Source organism: Camponotus vicinus, unplaced genomic scaffold, assembly GCF_025532165.1.
Source record: "Camponotus vicinus isolate PSW18456_S1 unplaced genomic scaffold, iyCamVici1.0 SCAF_1, whole genome shotgun sequence".
Taxonomy (NCBI): domain Eukaryota; kingdom Metazoa; phylum Arthropoda; class Insecta; order Hymenoptera; family Formicidae; genus Camponotus; species Camponotus vicinus.
In genome coordinates, this window is record NW_028141945.1 from 5,458,951 (window position 1) to 5,479,403 (window position 20,453).

The following is a 20,453-nucleotide window of genomic DNA, read 5'->3' on the forward strand; positions in this document are numbered from 1 at the left end:
TTAGTATCTTGGAGGAAGTAGGTGAAGTCACTTCGATACTTCGAAAATCGCAAGCAGTACTTCTCGACTATCTTCAAATCATAGTCAGTCACGGAATGCGTCGCGGCGGATCGTAACAAATTTATACATTTCCCGCGATCGTTATCGTTATAAAAGTGAATCTCGCGCGCAAAGAATTATCGGAAGTGTCTCGTAAAGTGTTTTTGTAATTTGAATATTATTCGTGATCGTTATTATACGTTAGTATTGCGATCTCGGTGACCACAATTCGCCTCGATGTGACGTATCGTTTCATCGCCATGTTTTCCCGCCAAAATGGAGCCTACAAGCTTGGATCTCATCATTAAATAAGGTATCATTATATTAAACTGTAACAATTATGTTTTTTTCTAATGATTCATTATTTCGTCTAATTCGTTATCGCGGTTGATTTGCTTGAAGTATTTTGACTTGTCTCGATTCTCCGAGAATAGCAATATCGAATCTTTGAATAGCAGTTAATACCACGATATGCGACTTTAATTCGCTCCATACTTTTCTCGCGATTTCGAAGGGAATTTCTACGCACAAAAGATTATCGCGAATGTTTCTTGCAAAGTGTTTCTGACGTTAGTCGTGTGTTAAACGCCGCGTACTATCGTTGTTATCACTGGTATCGTGATTTCAGCATCGGAATCCACTTCTGCGTACCATCCTAGAGTGGAGTTCGTCGAGCTCGAAATCATCGTCAAATCACTTTCCTGTCCTTTCCACCATCCTCGAAGTACATGTATAGTGAAAGCGCAATGAATACACCAGGTATGTATCATCATCAGGTATGTGTTATATTTCTATATCTCGTCATTTATAATATTAGCATTTTGAAACCGTGAGTAGGAACTGTAGAAAACCTATCAAGTTTATACGTAATCAAATTTAAGTTCGATGATGGGCGATATTGAAGCTTTTCTCCCTGAAAGAAAATAGAAAGGGTATTTGATGGAAAGCTCTACGGGATTTTTAATATTTTATCTTTGATACTTTTTTTTAAACTAACCAAGATCTAAGCTCTCTTAGGAGGTTTATTAATTATAATAATGATGGAAAAAATTAACAATTAATTTTTCATATTTTTTTTAGTTAAACGACATTTCCTTCAGATAGTAATATTTAATTTTTTTATTAAAATAATGACAATGGAAACAAGTTATTATTCCTAAGATGAATTTTTCTTAACAATATTTTTTCGGATTTTGTAATATTAAATTTTTTGTATTAAAATAATGCGTTTTTATTAAAATAATAATTTTCTAATAAATATAATATTCTGCTTAAAACAAGACTTAAATAAAAATAGCATATTTATAAGAATCGTATTCGTAAGAATCATATTTTACTTTGATTCTCGAGGGGTTTATAAAATAATTCGGCACATTCGCGCGGCTGTTTGAGCACATCCAGATTTTATTTGACCATGTGCAACAATTTCTGATAGGCATATTGATTCGCAGCTATATCAAAAGACTAGAAACCAGTCTCACTCTCGTGTCGCTTAACTTTCAGACTCGTATCCGAAAACGCAATGCGCTTGAGAAATTCCATAAGAACTGATTTCGTACGCGCATATTTTCCATCCGAGATATCTGTTGTTTAATTTAATCGATGCGATAATTCGAATAAAAGGGGAAGAAAAAATTTTATCTCCGCGCACTGATATTGCCCCGAAGATCGAATTCGTCCTTCGATCAGGACACGCGTAATGACGCGGAATAATGAAAATGCAAAATGAGCGAATAATAATAGTCGCGTTTGTCGTGATCTGAAAGGTCAATGTACAAAACTTGAGCTGGAAATAATCGCGGTGGACTCGCGTTCATGCTTGCGTCACGGATTACGTACGGTTTGCATGCGTGCACGATTTAATCCTATCATTGCCTCCGTTTATGAGCGCTGATTAACCGCGATACCAAAGTGCCGCCGCTCGCTATGTACCCATATATAACTCGTTATGTACATACATATGACGAGAGAGTTAATGATGAATATGCGATCGTGTTCGCAAATATATATATGCAAACTAGCTATACAAGTTCCATAAAAGAAAAGAAAATTTTTTATTTCCTCACATACGAAATTGAAGATTGCGCGTGATTGTATGTATGCTTTATCCTTTTTTTTAAAATATATTCTTTATATACTTTTACAAAATTTAAAATTGTTGAAATTTTTGCGCTTAGAGTTAAAATTCTTTATCTACACGATCTTAAAACACTTTAATTCTACTTACTTCAGATTTCGTTTTTACAAAATTGTAAATGCGAAACTCTTCGCTACTTACAGAATTTAAAATATTTTAGATGCATTTTACTCGAGATTTTCTATTTACAAAATTTAAAATATTTTGAATTTATTTACTCGAAACTCTGCTAAAAAAAATTAAAAACACGGATTTGATTAAAATTAAGAAATCAATTTGAGCAATTTTTTTATCTTAACCATATCAATTTAATTCTCATCTTTACTATCGCGGAGATCGCTTTGCGAGGGGAGAGCTAAAATAACAAAAGCAATTAAAAATTGCACTCGTTTCTAATTTAAATTGCATATCATGGAGCAGCGTGTCCGCGAGTCCGACTTTGCACATTCTCGATCTGCAAAACATCATCGATCCCTTTGTCCGCCGAACAATACATATAGCCTAGAATATCATCGAGATGTGATACAAAAAGATTGTCAAAATTGAATTCTTCTTCATCATCATCATTATCATCGTTATCATCTGACGACGCCCAACGTAATCACATGCACACATGTAGCACACTTCCTCGCGCTCTACGGGATTGCGATTATGAGCAATGTCGTTGTGAGGTGCAACGACCGACCGTCAAGTTACCTAGCCATCGACTAAATGTACACGTTTACGTAATACAGTGTCTATGTATTATCGCCTTAAGATCTACGAGCAACAGTCTTCTCAGGATCCGATTTTTTTCGTGAGACATCACCTCGGATATTCTTCCCTTCTCTCTTTTCTTTTTCTTTTTTTTTATTTTCTTTTTTCCTTAGGTTTAGTTCGTCGATTTTGTACCGCGAAAGTTCGTCACGTTATTATTGCGGATTTTGATTCGTCCGACAATGGCATAATAAAGAGTAGTCAGAGTCAATATAAGACTTTGAGTATTTCCTTCCTCGATAATTATGTTAATATATGTTTGTTTCTTTTCTTGTTTTTATATTCTTGTCTCACGTACTATAAATTTCGCATTAATATAATGTCAAGTTTTTCTTTGAATACTTTAATTTGAATTTGTATTCAATTCGATTAAATAATATCAAGATATTTAATTTTTTTTTAATAAATTTTTTAATAAATTTTTATATCATGAAGCGAGTATAAAATCATGAATGATTGAAAAATTAAGATTAATTCTTTTTAATAAAAATTTAAATTTTCTTTGGTTTTAACTATTCTTTTGAGATATTTTTTAGTTTGTTGTAATTTTTTTTCGACAATATTTCATCAGTATTCCCACAATTTTTCTAAATTTAATTAAACTCGTTTTTTATGTGTTTAATTTTTACAAATTGTGAAATTTATTATAATCATTATTTCACTTCTTTTTTCCTATTTCTTTTTTTATTTTGATTAATTTTAAATCTTATCAATCATTTTGAATTTTAAATAGTAGCCGTGGTATGACAATTTCTACAAATATCAATGTTCTTTTTCTCCTCAGAGTTTTCGGAAAGGATTCATTTCCCATAAATATTTTGCTGTTGCAACAGTAGCTAAAATATTTTTAAATAACTTTTTCGGCATTAGTTATTCATCGAGAGTAATTCGATTACTTCATTAGACCAAATAATGTTATTTTCTTAAGAGCGATTTTTTAGAAATTCATCCTAAAGCTCTTTTTTCAATGACAGTCATGGGTTCATCCATCAAAATGTGTTTAGCTTCCAGACAATCGCATTGGCAAATTTTATTTTCCACGATCTCTAGAAACCGCAATGCGTATTGAAATATTTGTTTATTTCCAAATATAATCATCGCTTATTAATATGACATCATTCGGGAATGCTCTCGAGCGTTGTTGAAGTTAGCCGTCAAATCAGCAGGCACAGTTTGTTTCGATTCTTTCTTTCCGGGAGCAACGCTTTCGATTTGCCGGCGTCCTCCGAACTGCTCCTAGCGTAGAGAGACCTGCTGATACGATGTCGGACTCCTTTGCTTAACGTACGTCCACCCTTCCTCAATGAAGCGAATCTACCGAGTGTCGACTTCTCCGGTACTTGTTCCTTCTTGTCAGCGTGAGCACAGTTCAGCGTTGTAACCGTGAACTCGATATCTCGAGGTTCATAAGAGACGAATTCTTCTACCGGTTCCTCGATTGTGTCGCGATCGATCCACGTCAGTCCCATCTCGACCTTTTCTGCCAAGTCCTGCCAATGTTTTCGATTCTCCATGGTACCCTCGTAGAGTGGTAGTATCCATGGGAATGTCTCCGACATGACTTTGTAGAGCGGCAGGCAAATGACGTCGATGAAACCGACCTGCATCTGTGGTAATTCGTCCCGTCTCTCGCGATCCATCATCGCCACCGGCTGTTGGTTGAGCTGTAAACGCTCTAGATCGCCTTGATCGAAAAACTCATCGGCTACCAGTTTTGCCACGCGATGCTGCACATCCCAAGGCTTTGCTATCGCGCTCACGTCGCACGCTGTCATCATCATACCACATAGCACTGCAAAAGAACAATCAAGATTAATTAGTTATATTTGAAAGGAAAAAATTAGCGAATAAATCTAATAGAACATCAAAGAATCTTACGTTCTTTTTTCTCCTCGCTCTGCCAATCGAATTCACCTTCGTCGATCACCTCCATGAAACGATTCCTCTTTTTGAAGTACATCGCCAGATCGGTCGATAGGATAGCGCTTTCCACGACCTTCATCACGCGTCTATAATCCTCCATCGATAGACTTTGAAAAATATTGTTGCTATCGGAATTTAATATCATGACACACTGATCGAAGTGATGGTGTTCCATCGTGCTGGTCGAGTACAGAATCGCCAGCGGAGATTCCGTTTTCGTTTGGAATGCGTTGTTGGTACCGCGATGATCCAGGTCGTGACAGAGACAGGCGACCAGAAGACCGAGAATTTCCAGATCGGTCATGAATTGCTCCATTTTACCGGTCTTCAGCATCGCGAACATCGTCTGCGCGACATTTAACGCGTGCCTCCAATTATGATACTTCACTGGCCTGTCGAAAATAATTTCTACTTTCATAATCCTATTTGAAATGATGTTATTATGTATTTTAGTATCTTTAAAAATGTTGTTTTGAACGATAAAACTAAATTTAGCATAATAAATGTAATTGAAAAAATCTGCAAGATGTAAAATGAGATTGAAATATATATATTTACCTGTAATTTTTCTTTACACTGAGTATCCATCTGCACAGGACATCGTAAGGTATATGAAACTTCTGTATGAGATCGCACTGTTTGAACATCCTAATGGTAGCGCGACACGTGTCGTCGTCGGTGAGATCGAAATCGACGAACGTGAAACTATAAAGATTATATGTTTCCGCTGACGGGATGGTGTCGGAGACGAGTTGCAGAGCATCTTCATTGTTGGCGGTCGCGTGATAACTCAAACATTCGAGAGCCACCTTTTGCTTCGCCATCAGCTTGCATGCGGACTCGTACATTTGCGTATTGTGAATGCCGAGGCCGCAGAAGATGGCGAATGCCTCGAATATCGATACATCCGAGTCGGTGAAAGACGTGCCGTTATCCTACAAGGAATTTTTTTCACTGTTAATAATTAATCATTCGCAATGATTTTTTTACTGTAAAGAAGATAACTTTGTCTTCTTATACATATATGATATATTTATATGACATTTTTTAATGTATATTTTTTTATCTCTTTGGCAGTATTGGTATTAAAAACATAATCAAATATATTTCGAATTACATTTTTTTTAAATTTTATATAATTTTAATTGCATGTCTCTCGAAATATGCAAAAACATACGTGCATAAATTATTGTTTGATATTCAGCGATTTGCATATTTAAGCAACATATTTACAAAAAACCAATAACATAATAATCGCGTATATGTTATATGCAGCGTGCATATTATATTAAGGATTATTAAAGATTAAATGCAAAGCATCTATGATGCAAATTATCAACAATAGATTATAATAGATTATTCACGATTATTCTAAAGTATTATAATATTAGAAATTGAAGAGGAGATTAGTTCAAACCTTGTTGATCAATTGAGCAACTCCGATGACAATCCTCTGTCCGTTAACAATCGGCATGCACAGGATACTCCTGATAGGTTTTCTTCTGCTCTCCATTACGTCTTTTTTCAACCACGTGGCGACGTCCCCAATATTGAGAATCTGACCTGTAGCGGCGACGTATCTCGCGATTTGTCCCAAGGAACTCGATAGGTCGTTGTTGCTTGGCCGATAGATCCGAGCCTCCTGCGTTTCGTTCTCCATCTCGAAGCCCATAGTGAATTTGGTATCTTCGATCAATGTCTGAGGAAAACGAAGATAATATAAAAAAGATGATCCAGCAACATATTTTAATCGTTAACTTTATTTATACATCTCTTTAACGCTGTTTTCTCAAGTATCATTATTCTCAAATTACTTGATATGAATATTTTCTAGACTTAATGATTTTAATTAATGGAAATTTATTTTCTGCTATTAGGAAAATTCAATTCTCAAATGAATTTGATTAACGTGACGCAAATAAAGCGAAGAAACGATGAAATATCGGTTTACTTCATCGGAGAGTGCTGAAAAACAATTGCACATTTTGATTTATATTTGATTTATATTTATATTTGTAAAATTATCGATCGGATCACTCACGTGCTGTTGAAAAATGTCCTCCATGTCGATATTGTTGCTCTGAGCCGCCAGGAAAGAGAAAAAGATCATCAGACTTACGAATTCGAGTAACACGTGACGGTGCCACTCACCTCTCTTCTCGACAACGGCTTTCTGCTCTCTTGCACCGATTTCCCGGGCCGCTCGACGATTTTCTCGAGATGCCCCTAAAATATGTGACTTTGCATCTCTTATTGCGCTTTTAATAGCCACGCGAGACGTTTGGTTAGTCGAATATTCAGCTAATTGAACGCGTCTGTCTGTTTTCGATACACGTAGTTAATTTCGTTCTCTAGATTTTCCACGGTGACTTATCATGGAATTTCAAATTTCAATTCAACAATGACGTACATTCCACAAGGATTTAAAATCTCTCTTACACTGAGAAAAAAATCTGGTTGCATTAATTAGAAATCTGATAGATTCAACCAGTATGTCTGTTGGAAAATGGACGAATCAGAATTCCTTTAGGAATTACCAAATGAGTATGATTAATTTCTTCCTGTTAAATTTACTAAATTTTCTTGGTAATAATACTAAAGTTACAACAAAAATAGCATCACTGTGTCCATGTTTAGTTAATATAACAAGAAGTTTTATAGATTCAACTAGAAAATACTAACCAAATCCTTGTAGTAAAATCTATTAAACGTTCTAGTTATAAAAAATCGAGTCTTATTATGATAACTAGAAATTCTGCTTGGTTTAACCAAAATGCCTTCTATCAGATACGTCTTGTTGGTACAATCAAACGATTTTTCTTAGTGTACCAATAGAAAACACACTTACTGCTTCACCGCAATCCAAATCGAGCAAATAAACAGCACATCTCTCGCACTTGAGGAGCTCCTTCGCTTCGGTCATGATCTTTGTAACGAGACACTCGAGATTGTTCTGCTCCTCGAATATGTTTCTCGCCAGATTGAGGAGTATTTGATTGCGCCGGTATTCTTGCACGGACAGCTCGAACAATTGCGCGTTTTGTATGCCGATACCGCAGAACGTGAGGTATCTATGACAATCGATACGTTAGATAAAATTAGATGCGCGATTGTATTAATAAACGTATCGATCGCGCGCGGCGCCGATTATAATTGCGTACAAGGCAATTACAACATAGTCTTGTAACTGGCCTTGCATCATTATGTAATCAGTTAGTGCTTTCGCTCTAAACGAGTCTGCTTAAGCATCCGATACTTATTATTACAAGTACGATTACATATTTTCTTCACATATTTTCTATATTAAATTTCGCCTCTCTTATACTTACCTTTGAAACACCTCGACATCTCTGTCAGTAAATTCGTTGTTGCCGTTTGTCTTATTGATGATTTGAGCAACTCCGATGACATCGCCTTCATAATTGCAGATCGGCATCGATAGGATCAACGTCGTTTTATATCCGGTGCGCATGTCGATGGCGCTGTTGAATCTCGGATCCTGATAAATGTCAACAGAATAATCCATTTTAATCTCAACAACATCGAAGGCGTAGGACTCATCGTCGATTAATTGGCCGTTAAACGGAATTATTCAAAGAATTAATTGTGATTATTTTTTATCGCTTGTAATAATTTTAACGTCGTAAGATTAAATCAGAAGACTTCAGTGACTCGGGGCGAATCGATAAAACCGGAGGGCACGTATAAGATGTAAGAAACCTTATAAGCATCCTTGATGTTGATAATCTCTTTGGTCTGCGCCACGTAACCAGCGATACCGACTCCGAACGGTATTTTGATCTCCTCGTTCTTCGCCCGTTGAATGGCTTCCTCGAGCTCGGTGTCTTGCCTGACATCAAACAATTTTGCCACGAGATACCGATCCTCCAGAGGTCCCTTCGCCAGAAATAGACTGCCGCGATCGGCATGAGTAAGTAGGCCGACATTCACCAAGATCTTATGGCATAGGATGTTTATGTCCAGCTCGTTTGCAACATCTCTTATCAACTCCATGAACAGATCGCTCTCGTCAAGCTTGCCAAGTTCCTCGCGACGACCCATCAGCGAGCTGTGAGTCCTAGAAGAGATGATAGTACATAATTCTAATTGCAAAACGATACCATAGGGAAAATTTAAAAAATTTTTAAATGAAATAATGGGCATTATTTAATATTACAAAAATTTTTTTGAATTTACACGTAATCTACATTTTTTTCATACATATTTAAATAAAATAATGGGCATTATTTAATGAATTAAATAATTTAATGGATATAATTTTTTTGAATTTTGTAATATTAAATAATGCCCATTATTTCATTTAAATATGTATGAAAAAAATGTAGGCAACATGTAACAATTTATTTTAATGTAATAATTTATTTTAATATAATATGATTTAATTGTGTAACATGAAGGTATGATACTATGATACGTTATTTCGTTATTATTACACTGGTTACCTATTGGGGCTCCTGCTGCGCTTCGCAGGTGAGCTCGAGGCCAACCATGTTTGAAAGAGATTGGATGTAACGCTGTTGCGTTTCCCACGATTGAGAAGACTCTCCTGTTGTTGTACTCGCGGGACGCTTGGTGTTATCGTTTGCATGCTATTGTTTGCACACGTATTCTGCAATCGTTGCCGAAGTTGGACGCTCGCTTTCTCCCGCAGCCACGTTTCGGCTAGAGCGGGATTCGCCTCCAGATATCTTTGTCATTCAAAAATTTGATTATATAATGCACGCGAACTTGTATGTGCAAATTTGCATACGTAAAACTTTATTGATGTCAAGTTCAACGAATCTTTTTATTTTATTTTTTTTAATATAACATTAATGATAACAAATATTTCTTAAAAATAATTTAAAAAATAATATTAAATAAATAAATAATTTAAAAAATAAAATAATTTGAAATAATTCGTCAAATCTAATGTATGGACAACATTTAAGTGTGTTTTTAATGTTAAATTTTTTTAGAAAGCTTTAAAAATAATTAATTTAATAATATTGTCGTTTGTTGGGAGGGGGGGGACTGAAAAAGTTAATATGAATTAATTACCTTCCAACTCTATCCATAGTGAGGCTGTCATCCTCATCGTACTCGTGTATAGTATCCTGACAGCTGACTTTCTTACTTTTGCACAGCTTGGCGATCTCAACCTCTTTCATGTCAGTCTTTGTACTTGTACTTAGAGATATTTTTGATTTTGGTCGCGCAGACATTTTTAATTTTCCGGGACTATCATCGATGGAATCGATGTTTTCCAATTGTTCAGGATTGGAGGAGCGCTCTAAAGGACAGTCGTTTTTCTCCGGCGTCCTATCGGACACCGGTTTCGTAGAGATCTTCATCGTTTCGAAATTTTCGAGATTGTTATTATGATTCGCCTACAAAAAATATTAGAACGAAATTACCTGTTTATATACTATAATATTTATTTTCTAATCTTATCTTTGACATATAGCTGATTTACGATATAAGAAATAAGAAATATATAAAAATTGTATCTAATATTGACTTATGTTGTTACTTTGTGAGCAGAACTCGCGGTTTATAATATATTTTCCAAAAATAATTTCAAAGATATTTACATATTAGTTTTCTTTAATTATTCTTCTTCTTTAATTATTTGGATATTATTATTTAAATATATATAATTTTTAATTTTTTATATATCAGAGCTCTTTTTTATAAGATTTACATACTTCTTAAAAAAATAAATAATATTTTTTTGAATTACTTTTCTAAAATACGTATCTATAGCAGTACTTCAACATTTCTATCTTTTTATATGTTTTTTTTTAATTATTAATATTCGTTAAAATATTCGGGCTGCTTCACAAGGTATTTTTGATTTGTCTAAATATCATTAAAAATTGTATAATTATAACAACAAAAAAGATTAATGCTACTTGTTTAATTACTTCCGTGTCGGCAGCCTCCGACAATTCATCATCCACTTCGTCTTCCGCTTCCATATCACCTTGAGCTTAATGTTATATGCATCGAGCGTAATAGGAACGTTTAGTTATGTCTGTCGCGAGAGCCGTGCTAAAGTGAAGAAGCTTCACATCTCATCATTTCCCGTCGTTAACTTTGCGGGTCCCGAAAATTCGTATCTGAAAAAAAATTCGCGATTTCTTCGTGACGCGAAATCTTCCTTCGATTATATTTCATTATTATATATATTTTATTTTATGAGCTCGTGATGTTTTTTTCTTCCTTTCTTTGTGATTTATCAGCAGACAAAAATAAATCGAATAACGAGAATTAGATTAATTTAAATAAACAATTCGCAATATTACATGTGTCAACAAAGATTCAGCCACATGATTGTCATTGTTATAGCGCAAAGCCGCTACTTTATTTATAGACGAATGCTCTTCAATTCGTATCGGTTTTTAATACATATATGAATATGTATACAGAGTGATAGTAAAGTAAAGAATTAAATCTTCCATATTATCGCTTTGCGTTTGATTAACATAATTTACGCTGATGTAATTCGCGATCTCTCAAATTGCTGTAACGACTGTTAGAAAATTGTTTGAGGACCTTATGATATATGAATGTTTGGGACGTCGTTTACAAATTTCAAGGGCCCAAAGGGCGATTACATGAATTTCATATTTCATGTACGACTCGTGTAATTCGCGTACGCTGGGACTCTTTTCCCTCCCTCATTAATTCTTCCCCTCGCGCGTTTTCTTTTTTACTTCATCTTCTCTCGCGGGGGAGAGCAGGGGGCGGCAGGGGGGGATCGAAGGCAACGACCCACCGGGGAAATCCACGTCTAATCACTGAATTATGAAATTATGCGATTCAATATTCATGAAGAAGCCGCCCAGCCGCCGCCGTCGTCTGCTGTTCTCAACGAGAATAACCGCTTCGCATTAAGTCCCTTGTTAATATGTTTCCTGTCGATGATTATCCTTCCCGCGCGCATCTCTCGCTGTCGTGACTCCGACATTTTACCCGCTAAATTGGAACCGAGACTGCGGATAATTGGAATGTCATGCGTAGATATGTAATATTGCGAATGTATTATTACATTCAAGTACATCGTGCAGTATATCATGATTGTTTTTCTTATGAAATGCGTCGCATGTATCATATTATAAATAAAGTTATATGTTATTGTTATAATTAAAGCACGTACTATTGAACGTGCCTTGAATTTATACTATTACTTTACTGAATTTTTGAAAAACAAAAATATATGTTTTTATATGCAATATATAAACAGGTATTTCTTAAGTTATATTTAAAATTATATTTAAATGACGAATAAGGCATGTTTCGTAGCTTATTTGCGTCATAAAGTTGGATCTAATAAAAGCCCTTTACCTCTAGTAACTTATAACTCTCGAAAGCTATTAGTGGATCACATGTTATAGCTCATAATATTTATTCGATATGGTATCTTTATACATTCAATATCATTATATTTAAAAGGACTATCGAATGAATTTTCTCAAATTAATGTCGCAAAAGATATAAATATACATGCATGTAATATTTTCTAGCTATATTACATATTTTCTTTTTATATATTTCATACATTTAAGAATTTGTGAGGAAAATCTTTGGTGCGCGAATTTGATTGCTTACTTACACGCTACCAAGAGTAAATACGCCAACTCGACCAGCGCAAACACAGCCACCTGCATTGCTCACCTGCGGTAAATCGTTCGCGAGGATCGTCTTATAAATGCAGCACACCCGCGTGTCTGGCCCGAAATAGCCATCACTCCTGCAAAATGTCACTCGTAATTTCTCGCACGTGAAAGCTCGTCTCCCTTCACGTACAACCGGGAGTCCTTCGTCGACAATTACGGATCCATCCAAGGGACATTATTTCATCAGACTACGACCACGTTCCCAGAGAAATCCGTCACCATTTATCTTTAAAATAAGCGTCATCGAACGCACGAAAGTACACACAAGTCGCACATTTTATTCATTTTTATTTTAAATTCTTTCTTGATATTAGACATACTCTTGTCACTGCGTCAACATCCTTCTTTGCAAGCGCGTGTCAGAGACGACTGTTTATTATGTCGACTATTTGTTTGTTACGTTTTCCTCTCGTCGCATCCGTCGCGAACGCAACGTGCTTCCGAAAGCGTTCAATCGCGGTCGACCGAACGGAAGCTCATCGAATGAAAGTGTGACCGCCGTTTAGAGAAATTCGGAGATGCGAAACGTCGCCGCGCGATCACGCAGACGCATACTCGTGACTCGCGTATTTTTTTTCACGTTCAAGTTCGTCGCCGTTCGATATATCCGTCACGGCGTGTTCTCCATCGTTCTTCTATCGCGTCGCTTTTGCCATCGCAAGTTTTGACGCTCGACGACAGACGCAATCGATTTGCGGTTTTCTTACTTCATTGCATTATTTTTCACATTAATTATAATTTCTTTACTATATCATTTTGTTTTTTTTTAGCGTATTAAACTGATCGACTGATTAGAACCCCTCTTTATCATCCTCGTCAAAATAGCCGTAGGATCGTCGCGATCACGCGTGATCGATGAGCTTTAAACGAGAGGATCTCCGGTCGCTTCCGGGAGCGAGATCATCGCCTCCTTCGCACGCGGCTTCGATCGTCCCCACGTCGTCGGCCTCGCAAATAGAAAAGCCCTTCCCCCGCGCCTTCCCCACGAGTTACTTATCGTAGAATCGCTCCGATCTCTCGCGCGGAACGGAATCAACGCGCGATCATCAGCTCGAAACCGCATCGACCGGTACATCTTCCTCGCGAACTCGTCTTCTTCATCCTTCTCCTTCTCGCGATAGAACCACTCGCGTAAGAGAGACGAGGCTCCTGGATCTTCGCACTGGTTGGCTGGCAACCGACGTCTAGCGACAAGTCGATCTCGAGGAGATCTCTTCGATTAACTCGACGGGGCAAACGACTCACGACATCATCCCCTCGAAGAATCACCCCGTCTTGTTAATGTCACGATTCAAGATCAGCTCGCAAACACCCTCCGCAACTTGCATCCGCTCGAGACACCACTCGATCTTCATTCTAATTTCAGGAGACTCGTCCCGACTCCCCGGGAAGGATTCGACAGAAACCGGGAGTCCGGGACGATCACGCAGCACTAATCGCGTGACGGCTGCGTCTCGCGCCGGGACGCGACGCGATGGTCGGCGAGGACGTCGAATGGCGTGCGGACCGATCGAAAGCTCCGAGCTTACTGAAGTCTTCCTCTCGGGTCAGGCGGACGCGGGTAGGTTCGAGGAGGAGAGCGGCGCGGCTGGCTACGCGTCCGAGCCTCCCACGGTTTCTCTTCTCCGCGCGCGTCGTCCGTCGATCGTCTTGGGGTGTACTATCGTTGCATCGAACGCTCATCCGAGTGTTATCCCCGCGACTATACTCCTGTGTACTCCGTACATCTCTCTATTAGGACACGTGACGTTTATCGTGGTGCGAGCGCTACATACTCGCGAATTATCTCCCTCGTGCATTCGGCACTCTCGGCGAGACGCACACCAACGCTCATCGTCTTCGTGGTAAGGTGGCCACGCTCGATGTGCGCGTGTGCGCGGATGCTCACGGACGCTTATCTCCCGCAGCTGGTGTGGGTGAAGCTGCGCGCGCGCGCGTACATTACGCGTGTATATACATCTCCGTCCGCTGTATGTGTGTGTGCGCGCACGTGCGGCAGGAATACCGAGGAGACGTCTTCTCTCTCTCGCGCGCGTTCTCAACCCTCCGGGAAAGATCGATAACGGCCGGCGGAGAGCGAGTATCCCGGACAAGCAGGCACGCAGACAGGCAGGCAGGCAGGCAGTCAGGCAGTCAGGCAGTCAGGCAGTCAGGCAGGCAGGCAGGCGAACAGGCCAGACGCAGGCAGCATCCCCTGTCGCCCGCGCGCGACAGATTTTCGGCTTCGGAATTTCGCGAGCGCCGGCCGGCGAGGCTGATGCCGATGATGCCGCGCTCGATCGATCGACCCGCTTCCTTCTCTCGCTTACCCGCGCGCGCTTTGCGGAAGCTAACGAGCGCGGAAGCCCCGATAATCGAACACCTGTGCCTAATGCGTAAATCGAGAAATTTGCAACGAATATCGACGTTTATTAATGCGATAGTGGTGGATTTCAACCCTCCGACATTGACGCGGAGAACGAGCACTCGAACGATATTTTTGTAAAATTCAACTGCAGTGGCTGCAGCTACTCGATACCATCGAGTATTGATATTGGAGTGTCAAAATTAATGAGATACTTCTTTACACACGTGTATGCCCTTTGATATTCGACGTAATAATTGGCCACAGATCCTTTGTAATAGCCTCTTAAATGTTGATTCTTCTTTTTACTAAGCGAGAGGCGATTCTTAGGTTCTCGATCTTGCGTTTACGATGGACATATTGATGAAAATTTCTAATACCATAAAGAATATATGAAAAATAAGGAAAAATAGAAAGAAATTCCCGAAATCTATTTTAATAGATATGAATTGACAGTTAAAAGTAAATCACGTAAATTACGAACTTTTAATTAGTTCTGCTATTGTCGACGGAATAAGCAGCATCGGTATGTTCTTTGTACTTGCATCGACTATTGTGTCTTCGTCGCTCTTGGTATCGTATAATCATCCGGTATTACACGTGAAGCCCTTACCAATGCTAATTGGCAATCGTTTCGCATTAATATTCCATGTTTCATTATGTAACACACGTATATGTCTACTGCACAAAAGTAAAATCGAATTATGTCAATGTTTCATATAAGGTGTGTGTCGTACATTTTTCTCTATACATTCTTCAAGTTGTAATTGCTGCTTTTACCTTTTTTTCAATTGCAAAAAATAAATTAGAACTATTACCGGATAAAGCATCATAACTTTCGATATTAGACACTTTGATAAAAAGCTTTCTAATTAACTTTGTGTCGATGACTTTGCACTAAAAGATCAAAATTATCTTTTGCAATTAAATATTAATTTCTAGTTTTTAAATATTAATACATTTTTTATCTCTTATATATACTTTAATCTAGATTTCTCATCAAAATTTATCTGAGGAAATATCGTTTATGCATTGTTCGAAAATTCAAATAATAACAATTACGAGAAAATGCATGCTTTTCACACTCGACGTAATCCTTTTTCAAACAATATTGATATGCTAATCGAAAAAGTAAATGTTCTTTCTTAAAGCGATTTTGCATAAAATGTAATAAAGATTATGCAGCTAACACTGTTTGCATAGTCTGGCTTCTCATCAACATCGTTATCATTATTATTATTATCATATTTATTATTATTATTATTATTACCTGCAAATTAAAATTTTTATCCTCGCAAAGAGAGAGAGAGAGAGAGAGAGAGAGAGAGAGAGAGAGAGAGAGAGAGATTTTAAGATAATTAACGAAATGTATCTTGCTTCTTTATGAAAATAGATCGATGCAACGATGTTTTGACGTTACGTTTTACAAGTTTGTTATGACGAGATCTGTGTGACGTAATGTCGTCGTCGAAATCCATGTGGTTATGTATATCCGTTTATACGAAATGAGAAACTAAATTACGCGTTTCTATGTTTACTTCTATGTTTCCGTTTATCGAGATACTTTTTGGAACAATGTCGGCGATTGACTGTCCCGATTTAAAGCGCGAGTCGTTGCGCATAACAGACACCCCGAGGTCATCTGTTACAAATCTGTTTTTGTTTTCCCCTTTTTATTATCCACGTAGTTTGTCTGTAATTTGATTTTAATTTGGATTTTAATTTTCTTTGTAATAAACGGAATTAATGCAACGAGATTGGATTGCTCTCCGTCACGTTATGGAAATCAATAGATGGCACGAATAAAGGCTCGGTAAAGAGTTCTCTTTACGAGAATTTGCAAAATCTAATTGTTACTTGTAAAATTATTTCAAGATTTTTTCTATTACTTTTAATATTAAAATAAAAAGATTGCTCTATCTTTGTTTCGCGACAACATTTTATAATCTAAAAGTCAGATTTAATATAGCGAAAACACTGTAATACGACTGCAAATGCGCACAAGAAGAATAAATGAATAAAGATATAAAAAACATTGTTTACTTCAGATCTAATGTCTCTCTCATTTTTAAAACGTAGACAATTACAGTTTTAACTATGTGCTTGTTTATTGACGATTAACTCCTGCGTTAATATCTGAAAACCTACCTACATACTTGTTTTATTTTTTATGTGTTTATTGAATACGAAGACGAAAGGAGATATTTTTCAATTATCTTATACGATATTTCTCCTTTTTTTGAAAAAAGTGAATTTTATTTTAAGAATAAAGATTTAAGCAAACCAGTTTACGTAAAAACAAACAAAAGAAAATTAAAATTTTAATTAAAATTCGCAAGTTTTTAAAGTAAAAATAATGTTGACGTACAAGATTCGTTATTAAAGATGTAATTTTTTTTTTTACAAAATTCATACATTTTATCTAAAAACGGATGATTTTCCTGGATTACGACAAAATAATGATTCAATCATTTTGAACAAATGAAACATAATACGCATCTTGCGTCTTCCTAGCATTTTCTTTGCCTTTTTCTCGTTTAATCTAGGATACAGAGGAGAATTTGATATCCCGAGGATTCCGAGTTCAATTTAGATTTGTGCGTATCGGCCGATCGAGCCTGCGGAGCTGCGTATCATGGCAAAATATATGCGGCATAGCCGACGTAGGTGGGCAAAATGTCAGGGACGCCGATATCGCGTAGAAACGGAGGGAGAAATGTCTCGTTCCATTGGATGCCCGCCAGGATTATGGTTTCGAAAATGGGATAGAAACGGAGGGAGAGAGAAAGAAAGAAAGAGAGAGAGAAAACAACAGGGAAAAAAAACGCGAGAAGGGCCATCGAGATTTGATGGGCGCTGAATGACTCGTTAGTGATGACGAGGAGAAAAAGTCGTGAGTTGCGCGGGCGGAGGACGGACGGGCATTAAATTTCGCTCAGGGTCGACGACGAGGGCTCTGGCACGCTTTATCGCGGGTTTCACTCCGCGATCTTTCATGCAACGTCGCACCACTAATCTCTGCCACATCATCGAATACAAAGATGGAGAACCGGAATTGGGGCAGCGCGCGAGAGAGGAATGGATGTTTAAAGCTTGAAAAGGCTCCTTCACCGGAGGAAAAGATGAAGACATCGTTCGCGAAGGTTAAACGATTGCACGTATATAGGCCTTTACACGACAAGAACGAGAAAACAGTTATTTTAAATTAGCTCTTAATATTTTTTAAGACCTCAAAATAAATAAATACGAATTTTGTATACAAATTATTCATAAGAAATACCTATTTACTACTACACTATTTTATAATTATTCCAAATAAAATATATTGAGAAGATTACACAAGAAAGAAGATCGTCATCTCTTTCATTTATGAGATGATTGTATCTCATAATATTTACCTTATCACGTTATCTCGATGTTGCTCCAAAGTTTTGCGTCACTAGACGAAGACTATCAATGTTTCGTCGCGTAGAGGTGGTCGAAAATTATCGGATCATCACTATGTTCTTCTATTAAATATAAGTGACGCTTTTTCGTTCTTTCAGTTGTTGACATTTCTTCGTCGTTGTTATTCTTTTATCACGATTCGCTTTACCTACCTTACTACTAACAACACAGCCGAGACGCTTTGTACGACGCACTTTGCCTGACGCGTTTTATTTCGTGCAGAATTAGAGTCGCCCAGACACGATACACGTATCGATTTTCTATCTATAGGGTATAATTTAACCAGCCTTAATTATTAACTCGCTGCGACGTTCGGAGAACCATTCGGGATTTGACTTCTTCAATTAAGGAAGTATGTCTATTATCAACATCGATTGTAAACAGAGTAAAGCGTGAGCTCTCAAACGATCAGTAACAATGGAAGTAATCAATGGAAGAGTAAATATCTATTTTGTAATGAATATTCTCATCATCCTTGAAGAGAAATCTGATGCCACAGCAAAACTATATCATTATTCACTTTATACAAAATTGAAAAGTATTATAAATTCGGGTAAAGTAAGAATAAAAGAAAGATATGACTTATATGTATAACTTTAAAAAGAAGAGACAAAGAATTGTATTATATTAATTATTATTTTTTCTCAATTTTTAATACGTAATCAATTATTTTTATATTCATATTTTTTTAATAATAAAATCGCTGATTTATTTTATTATCTATTTTGCAATAGAAATAGACATCCGTTCTTTCAGAGGGAATGATTACATTGAAAGATTAATGAGATAAATGATTGATAATGCTTCTTATGGCGTATAATTTTTTTTTACTATAATTGAACATTGATTAATTTTACGTTATTAATAATTTAACAACACTGCCAGATTGGTGTACAAAGTTCCCAAGGAGAGGACACTTCATTTTTAGAAAGATTCGCGTGCGTACGCACATACACGTTTATGGGATCGTATTTAGCTTCCCTCGCGGCGGTGGCGGAGGCAACGATGCGATTAATCCAACACCCTTGCTAATGATGATCGGCGTTGTTCACCGAATAAATCCCCAGGGCGCAAAGTTACGCCCCATTTCGTCTCCTCTCGCGCTTCGTTCCTCATTTAGAAATTCCTCGATGGCACCATCGCTCTGTCCTGTTTACGTTACTGTTTCCGATTTTCTCGAGGAAAACAACCGGGATTTATCCATGCGTTCGAACTTTCCTACGATCAATATTTACGTTTCTTTATCGGACAAACCGAAAAATCATTAGGCTGTTTGGCGGATAATACGGCTGGAACAAAATTCCACTTTAGATCGGAAATAACATCCAATTCAATTTATATACCGATAACAGAGTGCAATGTTTAAGTTCACGAGCGATAAATAACAATAAACGAAAGGGCAAATCTACATTATGTAACGAATTATTCCAATATCCTTGGAGAAATGTTATATCAGAAAGAAAGCGTGTATGTGTGTATGGGTATATGTATTTTTTTATATAAAATGATTTTTTTTCTACGAATATTTCCGGAAGAAAACTTCGTATGAGCAATTAAAACTGTAAAACTTTAAAAGAGTAATCGAATATTAAAACTTAAACACAAGAAATTCAAATATTAAAAGTATAATTTTGTAGAATTTTTTCATCTGCATTTGCAGATGCAAATAAATTGTTTACTTTTAGATTTATTCTCAAAATTCCATGCTCGAATTCTTCTTACATTCGTAGCATCCGATTTTGAACTCAACGGATCGTGAGACGCGCTTTGATAAAGTACTATTGCGATCTACGTAAACTAATGACGGGTCTCAATGCCTGTGGCAGATGGCAAGATCGTTAATGCAACGTAAATGAATTTCGCTGTAGATTGAGTGCATTAATAAGCTTTCAGGGGGTTACGTCGCGTCGTTCGATCGATCGATCGTCGTTTTCCATTATCGGAAGTGCGCGTTTCTTGTCCGTCTCGTATTCGCTGTGTCTCAAATTCAGCGGATTTCTGCTCTTCGATCCGAGGAACGTTACCACGGATGATGGTCCCGGGGATGCTGTTCCATCAATAATTCACTTGGTTTACCAGTTACAACGAGGACCCGGTTCTGCATGGCGCGCTTAATTAGGGACAC

The 20,453-nt window shown here is 37.2% G+C and overlaps 1 protein-coding gene and 1 long non-coding RNA gene across 3 annotated transcripts in view; one reads left to right on the top strand and one right to left on the bottom strand.

The window, feature by feature from the left end:
- The first annotated feature begins 56 nt into the window (after positions 1-56).
- LOC145969522 (uncharacterized) overlaps positions 57-20,453 on the top strand; it is a 34,375-nt gene continuing 13,978 nt past the window's right edge. The window contains exons 1-2 of the long non-coding RNA XR_014438148.1: positions 57-352; positions 668-798. This is a non-coding gene — a long non-coding RNA (uncharacterized LOC145969522). The remainder of the gene's footprint in view (positions 353-667; positions 799-20,453) is intronic.
- Positions 1,393-14,365, bottom strand: Pde6 (phosphodiesterase 6). Of its 2 annotated transcripts, XM_083095639.1 has the most exons (14): positions 12,858-14,365; positions 12,536-12,763; positions 10,783-10,977; positions 9,917-10,245; positions 9,319-9,564; positions 8,576-8,933; positions 8,185-8,354; positions 7,704-7,926; positions 7,007-7,081; positions 6,897-6,935; positions 6,273-6,554; positions 5,414-5,790; positions 4,811-5,247; positions 1,393-4,724 (listed from the first exon to the last, which is right to left on the bottom strand). In XM_083095639.1, the coding sequence occupies exons 3-14, from the start codon at positions 10,834-10,836 to the stop codon at positions 4,087-4,089; spliced, it is 3,228 nt and encodes a 1,075-aa protein (XP_082951765.1). In that variant the 5' UTR covers positions 10,837-10,977; positions 12,536-12,763; positions 12,858-14,365; the 3' UTR covers positions 1,393-4,086. The 2 variants fall into 2 exon arrangements, with proteins under 2 accessions (XP_082951765.1, XP_082951762.1); XM_083095636.1 differs by having other exon boundaries at positions 12,474-14,365.

Excerpts from the sequence above, each read along its gene's own strand:
- Pde6 (XM_083095639.1), bottom strand. The coding sequence starts at position 10,836 with ATGGAAGCGGAAGACGAAGTGGATGATGAATTGTCGGAGGCTGCCGAC. Across the intron at positions 8,355-8,575 it reads ACATCAAGGATGCTTATAAG|GATCCGAGATTCAACAGCGC; the intron begins GTTTCTTACATC and ends GACATTTATCAG. Across the intron at positions 6,936-7,006 it reads AGCCGTTGTCGAGAAGAGAG|AGCAACAATATCGACATGGA; the intron begins GTGAGTGGCACC and ends CTGGCGGCTCAG.